The 8,989-nt window shown below is 33.4% G+C and overlaps 1 protein-coding gene across 1 annotated transcript; it reads left to right on the top strand.

Moving 5' to 3' along the window:
- Positions 1 to 517: 517 nt before the first annotated feature.
- Positions 518 to 4,749, top strand: LOC133302794 (peroxisomal adenine nucleotide carrier 1-like). Its single transcript, XM_061502615.1, has 5 exons — positions 518 to 666; positions 1,390 to 1,621; positions 2,718 to 2,864; positions 3,004 to 3,161; positions 3,239 to 4,749. The coding sequence occupies exons 1-5, from the start codon at positions 518 to 520 to the stop codon at positions 3,513 to 3,515; spliced, it is 963 nt and encodes a 320-aa protein (XP_061358599.1). The 3' UTR covers positions 3,516 to 4,749.
- The last annotated feature ends 4,240 nt before the right edge of the window (positions 4,750 to 8,989 follow it).

Below are 8,989 nucleotides of genomic sequence, written 5' to 3'. Positions count from 1 at the left end.
AAAAAATAAAAATTATTTGAAATAATTATTTTTAGATTATAAATTACAAATTAGTAAAAAAAAATTACAAAATAATAGGGAAGTCCGAACAACCTCAAAAGATTGCGTTACCCAAATAATTTACCCGTCTAAATTATACTTGTATTATGATAATTAGCTTTTTTTTTGTAATTATAATTTTAATCAATTTTAAACATTAATTATTCACATACTATATTTTGGAGAGTTAAAATTTTAAGCGTGAATCCCTCACCAGTAACTTATCATGATAATTCCTTGCTCTTATTTTGTTTTTTTTTCGTCGAAGTAAAATACAAGAAAATAAACGTTTTACATGTGTGCACGTAAATAAATTTGGTCATGTTTCCAATTCTGAACGTGGTTGATGCCATGGCATCACATGTACCATGTTTGTGTTCCAGCGAGGTCGTTATCTCTATCTTTATGCAGTGATCCAAATCTTTTTTTCACCCCTTTTGTAGCTAACAGAATTCATGCTCATTACATTCCCTGATTCATGAAAATGAACGTTGATCTGGAATCGTTGGCAGAGGCAACCTCAGGAGCCATAGGATCACTTTTGAGCACAACCATCTTGTACCCTCTTGACACTTGCAAGACCAAGTTCCAAGCTGAGGTTCCTTCCCATGGTCACCCGAAGTATAGGTAGCCTTCCTTCACTCATCAATGTTTCTCTCTTTCATTTTCTTCATTTGGGTCTCTCTTTGTTTCTTTGTCTTGTTGCTCATTTATCATCCATGATCTCTCTATCAAAATTCAATTTTTCTTCTTAGTTTTATCATGGTTAATTTGATTGGATTGGTGGGTTTGCATTTCATTATTGAAGGGTGTCATCAAATAATTAGGCTATAGTTGATTTTGGTTGCTTAAGCTGTGATCATTAACAGAATTAGCTGGTAGAAGTTATGACATTTTTTGGATGCAGTTGATTTCATTTTAATTTAATTTATGGGAAAAACTTTTGTAATTTTAAAGATATAACTTTGTGTACTTTTAAATCCTAACAGTTGATTCTGTCAATTAACGGTTATAATTTATTAGGAATTACTAGTTAATTAACAAAGAAAAATGTTTTTCTTATGTTGTTGAAGATAATTATCTTATGTTAGTAAAACAAAATTATAAGATAGACCTACAAATAATTGGAGAAAAAAAAAATAGAGGTGAGATTCATCTTTATTATGTGTGTAGGAATTTGGTTTTTCTTAGGTTGAATGAGATAAATATAACTCATTAATAAATTTGACCCTATAAATTATAACCGTTAATTGACGAAAATTAACTGTTAGGATATAAAATGACACAAAGTTATATTTTTTAGGTTTTTCCCTCTATTTATTATTATTATTATTTTTAAAACTTTTGCAGGAACCTCTCTGATGTGTTGTGGGAAGCAATATCTACCGGTCAGGTGCTTTCCCTTTACCAGGGGCTTGGAACCAAAAATCTTCAATCTTTTGTTTCACAGTTTGTTTACTTCTATGGGTACAGCTACTTCAAAAGAGTGTATCTTGATAAAAGTGGTTCCAAATCCATTGGAACCAAAGCAAACTTGGTAATTGCTGCTGCTGCTGGCGCCTGCACAGCCATTGTAACTCAGGTGAGGCAAAATTAATATTCCAAGTTTTAGCTATGGATTTGAAAACTTTGTTTTATGATGTTTAGAACAGGAGCTGCTGTTAACAAAATCATTTGTAGCCAAATATTCATTATATGATATGGAGTGATTTATAGTGCAAAATTATTATACGGAAAAATCATGATTCAAGTCTTTTATGCATACACTTTATTGGTAGTATGATGTTATCTTTTATGATTCATTGTAGTCTATGGGATCAAAAGGAAAGGATTTAATTCATTTCCGGAGTAAGACAAAAATATGTTCAATCATTGTGTACAGCAAAGACTATTAGTGATGTAAATTGTAGAACAGTAACCAAGAGTCTCTTTCCCTTGGGAGCGCATATTTAGTACCATAGGAGCACCTAGTGGTGAGTACTACTGCCATTCAAAATGAGACACCTACTTGTGGGTACTACTGCCATTCAAAATGAGACATCTGTATTTAATAAGATAATCACCAGCGACTGTCTCTACTTTTCTCTCTCCTTTGCACTGACATATTGTCATGTTAGTGTTAGGGTTTGATTTTAATTGCAGGGATGTATGAAAAAGTGGGTGCTGACAGAAGTAGTTTAGATATTTCCCTTGGGTAGGGTACTCCCTTGACTGATAAACCTAGAGTACTCTTCTAGGGTAGAGTAGGAAGAGTACTCCCCTGTCTTGGTTTCATATGTTCTTTGAAGGAAAATGAAATAGCAATAATCATTTATACAGAAGTCTGATTAACATAAGGCACTTAAAGAGTATTTCTAACCCAAAGATAATAAAAATCACAGAAGAATCTTAGTTAAGTATAAAACCCTGATCAAATATAAAATCCTAGACAAATCCTAATTAATTATGCTTCTCAATTCTGCATTAACTATCCTTCTAATCTTTAATATACTATAGCTTTTGGTCAATGATCCATGATATAGGGAAGGAGCAGAAACAAATCACGGGTTCTAATATATGTTACTATAAGTCTATAACACAATGTTCTCTTTTTAATCCTTTGTCATGCTGGGTACGAGATAGAATGTATCTTATCAAACTTTGTAAGTTTAATTAAAGATTAATTGATGACAATGTAGCCCCTGGATACAGCCTCTTCAAGGATGCAGACAAGTGCCTTTGGAAAGTCCAAAGGGCTATTGAAGACCCTTGCAGAAGGCACCTGTAGTGATGCATTTGATGGCCTAGGCATTTCCTTGCTGCTGACCTCAAACCCTGCAATTCAGGTGCTTTAAGTCAATATGTGGTTTGTATCAACTGGAATTCTATAACATGCTTGAGTGTTTTCTGTTAAGTTAATTTCCATTTAAAATGCTTGTTTTGAGAAACTGAAACAGATGAATTTGAAAATATCATGCACTGCAGTATACAGTGTTTGATCAATTGAAAGAGCGAGCACTGAGGAATATAAGAGACGAAGATGATAAAGGATTATCTCCAGCATCCCTTTCTGCATTTATGGCATTTCTTCTAGGTGCTATTTCGAAGAGTGTTGCTACTGTTCTAACATATCCTGCTATCAGGTAAATAGTTGTACCTTCCAACTGTTATCACTTTGAGCTTGGATGCTTGGATCCATCTGAGATCTTTCTGTATATAGGTGCAAGGTCATGATTCAAGCCGCAGACATAGATGAACTAACCTCCAAAAGAAAGAAAAAATTACAGAAAACAGTGTCTGGAGTTCTCTATGCAATATGGAAAAGGGAGGGTATACTGGGATTTTTCAAAGGATTGCAGGCTCAGATCTTAAAAACTGTTTTGAGCTCAGCACTGCTTTTAATGATCAAGGAGAAAATCTCTGCCACTTCTTGGTTGCTTATACTTGCTGTTAGAAGGTATCTGTTGCTTCCAAGGGGTAGACTAAGAAATTTATAATAGCAGTCATAGAAGGAAGATGCTTCAAGCCAGTGTGGATAACAGATTATGTTGGAGCATAATGCGAGTATTTCTAATGATAAATCATTTTAAAGCCGTGACTTGGTTGTTTTTGTGGCTTCTATTTTGCGCTCTTCCTAAAGTTTATTAATGTAGAAAAATTACTACAATAAATTGTGGAAAAGGCTGGTCAAGAAAAGCAAGGGAAAAGTCTTCAAAATTAGTGAACTTTGAGTTTTATATTTTTTTTTTCTATAAACTTGTTTCTAGTAGGGTCCAGCCTCTCAGAGGTGTAGCTTGGGAGCCTTATAAAAATAAGTACCTCTTTCATATGTACTCCCTTTATTTTCAGATTAATGAAGTTTGGATTATTTCCTTAGTTTCTGATGTGATGGATATTTTTCAAAATCCGTTGTGAACTCTAGGGTGATTGCTTATGTAATACTTTGCCCATTCCACCTGCAACTCTATGTCATTTATTCTATCAAATATGCAGAGGGTTGGAGAGATCTATTGCAAAATTGAGTTTCTTTATTTTTTGCTGTCTTCTTTTCTCTCCTTTTTGTCGTTTAGGAGGATAGCTGAGCCTCTAGTCTAATGGATAATTGCACTCTTTTTCTGCTTCTTAAAATTTCTTCTATAAACATGAAAATCCATCTTATTTGGGTTGCTTGAATCTTACATTTATCTCCCTTCTTATCACTCTGCTTTGTATCTATAGCTATGCCATATCTGTCCTTGTTGTTCGATACATTAACATGTTTCTATTGCTCGGTGTCTTTGTTCTTATCATTGTTTTATAGTGGACTTTCAGGAGGTTTCTTTTCTTTTTTTCCAGTAATCTGAAGGGTATCTTCCGGCCATAACTGAAGACTAATCCCCAATCGAACACTGTCGGACCCTTTCGGGGGCGGCTCTCCCAAATCTTTTTTTTTCATTCGCAGGGCTCGAACTCGAGACCTCTGGTTAAGGGACCCAGGCTCCTTACCACCTGTGCCAAAGGAGTTTGGTTCAGGAGGTTTCTTTTCCTCATGTACAATAGTGGTTTGGATGTCTTTTTGAATCGGAACTTCTGTTCATAAGAAGTGCAGAATCCATGGTTGGGCCAAAGGGAGAGATACTGCTATAATTGAAAATAATGAAGACAAGCTAAGAACTGCCTTAATTAATTGTTTTACACTCTGCTAGCTAATGGTAGTTAGGAACTTAGGATAACTAGATTAACTATTTTGCAAATGAAGCTTGATGTTGTCCGAACTAACCATTGTTCATTGTCCCTCTATGTCTAATATAAAATCATTGGTTCATATTTTGCTACATCATACAAGGCACTGGGAATAGTTTTATAATGTAACTCCCACTTCCATTAATCACTTGAGAGAAATAATCAAAGGCTCATTGTACCTTCTGAAACAAAAACTTTCTGAATCTGGAAGGAATTTTGTTTGGCAAAATATTGAACTGTAATTTGTTGATATGGCACAGTTGGCTAATACTGTAGAAATCTCAAAGTATCAGTGTTTCCTTGGGTCTTTTTGATGCAAGACCCAAGATTGTGCAAGTTGAGATTTTCTTATCATTGTTATTTGAGTGGAAATTTATTCCTCCTTACAGGTTTGTTCTTTGGACCAGTACTCTACTCAATTTGGTTATTTTTTTCTGTACCTTTTTCTTTTTCTTTTTCTTAGCTTTTGGTTATATTTCAACCAGTTAAGAACTTGGAAGGATTTTCAGCTACTCACTGGAGAGGATGTTATATCGTTTCAACTTAGAAATGTCAGTGAGTTTCTCCCTTATTGGTGTTTGATTCCAGTTTTTAATATTCTTTAATTTCTCTTCACGGTTCACATTACTTTAGTATGCTTCTTTATAAGCAAAAAAGTTTGGGAATAAAACATGTTTCCCTGAAGCACTGTCACTGCAGCCCAAAGGACCTTTGGGCCTGGTAGAGTTTTGTATTATTTTGTGAACAACGAACTTAAAGAGAAAATGACACCACTGAGATGATTATGATGCTCGGCTACCCGTACTGACTACAGAATATGTATTAGTAATGTACTTATTGGGTAGACATAGTTATGTATCCAATATTCACTTATTCCCAAGTACAAATCAGTTCATGCATAAAATCGAGTTTTGCTGCTATATTGTTTGATGTTTTACTATATGCTACTTCACTCCCTTCAAAACTTGTATTTTATTTTCAATGTTTTTGTTTACTTGAGTTAGAACATGATGAAAGTTGTATTTACATGAAGGTTTTAATACTTTATTATTTTTGTTTTCGTACCTGTGTCCAATCCAAGAATCAAATACGAAGAGATTGACACATGAAAGTGATGTGTTCACATCATCTTTTGCTCCGTTTTCCACTTGATAGCGCAAGCATTGTCTCTTGCTTAGTTTGTTGCCATTTTTCCCATCATGGTAACTGTAATGGATTGCTCAAAGATGGCACGTCACACACACATACACACCCCACACTTCCACATTGCTGCTTGTGGTACAGTAAATACACAAGAATTGTGATGGTACTAACTTGCTTCAATCGAGCATTTTGATTTGTTCCTTCTGAAAGCTACACGTAAACTGTGGCTTGAAAAGAACATGGAGTCCTAGTTATATTGGTTAGAAGGCAAACACATTCAGAGCAAGGTGTCCATTTCTATCTTGTCAAACTTATAGGGGTGTTTCCTATATGGTTTTTGTTTAGATTATTGGGAAATTGAAGGTGGTAATTTAAGTTACTCATGTTTGATAGATGATTTCTGAAAAAAAATTTCGAAAATATGATTTTTCTGATATTTTATTTTGTGAGTAAAATTTAACCAAAATACCACCCAAGGGGGTGGTATTCTTGAATTTCCGGAAAATTAAAAAATTTAACATATTTTTAATCATATTTTACAATCAATCAAATATAATATCAAAAAATTTAATCCAATATTCTCGAAAATATTTTGACTTACTAAATAGTTTTTTGTAACATTTTCATAAAAGTTAATATTTCTGAATAAAAAAAAAAAATTCTCCTCTGATAAACATACCGATAGTGACACCCTTCAGTGACTTGTCTGTTGGTGGTGGCACCTTGGGGATATCAAAACTCAAATCAAAAGTGACGAAGAGTCAATCATGTGGCATGCCACCAGTTTGAAAATAATGCATTTTCTGGGCCCATCCAATAAAAAACAAGATAGGCAGCTTTCTTAGGACAGATGATTTCACACACTGTTAACAGAGAAAAGTAAACTTCTGGAATTTATTAGTTAGCAATCAACATAAAATCATTGGCAGATCTTCAGATATTTGTTATTGCCACACTAATATTGAACAAACCGGCAATGAAATTTACTAATGAAATCTTAAGTAAAAAAATCCCGAAGTATTGGGACAAAACTATTATGAAAATGGTTTAACCCAAATTTCACTTTCAGACACAGTGCACAATTGTTTTCAGGACCACTCTTATTTTCATTACGATCACTTTCAATCCTATTTATTAGATACATCCAATGGAGATTTTGCTTTATTTTGCTTTTCTTGCTTAAGAAGTTTCAAACATAAAATAATGCTTATAAAGAAAGTGTAAATAAGCAAAGGCAAACTATGTGGTTAAAGTTACTTTTGAGACATAAAAAGACATTGTAGAGAATAATTGAGTTGATCTTGTAACTTGTACTATTTTCATAAAAAAAAAAGTACACGTCATGAAATTTGAAACTGAGAGCTCTAAAATTCAATACTCAACTATTATCCATTCTAATGGAATAATATCTCTAATCATATTGAGGTTATTATTCCTAAACCTGCACATAATTATGTCCAAACCATATTGGTGTATGATGTTATGAATCGTATGATAGCACATTGAAAATCTAATTTATGCGTCACAAAAAGGGGACATGAACTCTATCTCGTAGAAATTGGAGCTAAAGAGATTGATATGGCATCTTCTACTATTATTTGGCACTCATCATTCAAAGTAAGTTGCGGATTTTGTCACATTTCCACCTACTATGTCTCTTATCGAAAGAGACTGAATAAGGACATCTAACTAGATGCTTATGGCTTATAAAATTCAAAGATCATTAGCCGATTTGCAAATTAAAAATTCAACAATGAAAAGTCGTTTTCTAAACTCTCTCATGGTTGATCAAGATAATTATTTTCCATGCTTTATAAAACTAGAATTTGAATTTAAATCTCAACAAATGCGGAAAACAATCTTTAATTTGTGAACTAGTCAAGACCTTAAATTTCTTTTTCCTTAATTTTAAACTTTTGGTTTCAGTAATTTTCAGAAATTAGGTTAATGACTGAGATAAAAATGTAAACAGTGATTTAGCATATTAATTATATGAATCATGACATATTAATATACCATGAATGACTTTCCTGTAAATATGTTAAAATTTTCAATAATTTTAAAAATTATTTTGCACGTCTCTATATTTTTTAAGAATCTTTAATAAGTGTTTATAGTTTAAAGGGATAGGGTATTGTAACAACCAATTAATGTTACTACCAATTAATTTCACCGTTAGATCGATTATATTGATCCAATGGTTATATTTATTTCCATCTTTGTATGGTTATGATTCCCCATTATGGAAAATCATAATCATACAAAGGTGAAAATAATTATAAAGTGTTAAATATGAGAAATCATAATCATACAAAGATGAAAATAAATATAACCGTTGGATCAACATAATCGATCTAACGGTGAAATTAATTGGTAGTAACATTAGTAGTAATACTAATTGTTTGTTACAACATCCTTCCCCTAGTTTAAAAGCTATAAATGTCATCTATATGTAGTTTAAAAATATTTTTCAATGTCATCTATGTAGTCTATTTATAAGGTCCTTAAAAGGACTTAATTAATTTTTTTTAAACTATAAGAACCCTTATAATTTTCAAATTATAACGATATATTTAAAAAATTTAAAAGTGATTTGGATAAAATACAATAGGTCCACAAAGAGTAAAAAACCAAAAGGTTAAGACCCAAACACATAGGGCCCATAAAACACGCGATATCTCCATCGTGCGTAAAGAATCATGGGTGCAATGGCCTCATCGCGCCAAAACCACCTAAGACATGACTTCAGAACTAAAGAAGAAGTCCATAACACAGTAGGATACCACCGCGCCATAAGCCAACACACTAAAGACAGTTCCAGCTTGCCACCACCCTACAAAGGTAGCTTGACATATAAAAGTATAGCCAGAAAATCACCAGCTGAGAACGGATAAACCTGCAGCCCCTGAACGGCCAATCAGAGAACACACCGCCTGTCAAAGGCGATATCAGGTTTACTATATAAACAAAGGGTACACACCCAGGTACAACAATCTAATCCAGTAAAAATACAACATAAGCCTAACTTTGATACTGACTTGATCGTCAGAGTGTCATTGCAAGTACCCCCAGCCAAAGTCATCGCGCCAAAAAAGAACTACATCAA

This window comes from Gastrolobium bilobum, unplaced genomic scaffold (genome assembly GCF_033153095.1).
Source record: "Gastrolobium bilobum isolate Gb01-03AN ecotype WA unplaced genomic scaffold, APGP_CSIRO_Gbil_v1 utg1381, whole genome shotgun sequence".
Lineage (NCBI taxonomy): Eukaryota > Viridiplantae > Streptophyta > Magnoliopsida > Fabales > Fabaceae > Gastrolobium > Gastrolobium bilobum.
This window is presented reverse-complemented; position numbering and strand designations above follow the sequence as displayed.

Excerpts from the sequence above, each read along its gene's own strand:
- LOC133302794 (XM_061502615.1), top strand. The coding sequence starts at position 518 with ATGAAAATGAACGTTGATCTGGAATCGTTGGCAGAGGCAACCTCAGGA. Across the intron at positions 667-1,389 it reads CATGGTCACCCGAAGTATAG|GAACCTCTCTGATGTGTTGT; the intron begins GTAGCCTTCCTT and ends AAACTTTTGCAG. Across the intron at positions 3,162-3,238 it reads CTAACATATCCTGCTATCAG|GTGCAAGGTCATGATTCAAG; the intron begins GTAAATAGTTGT and ends TTCTGTATATAG.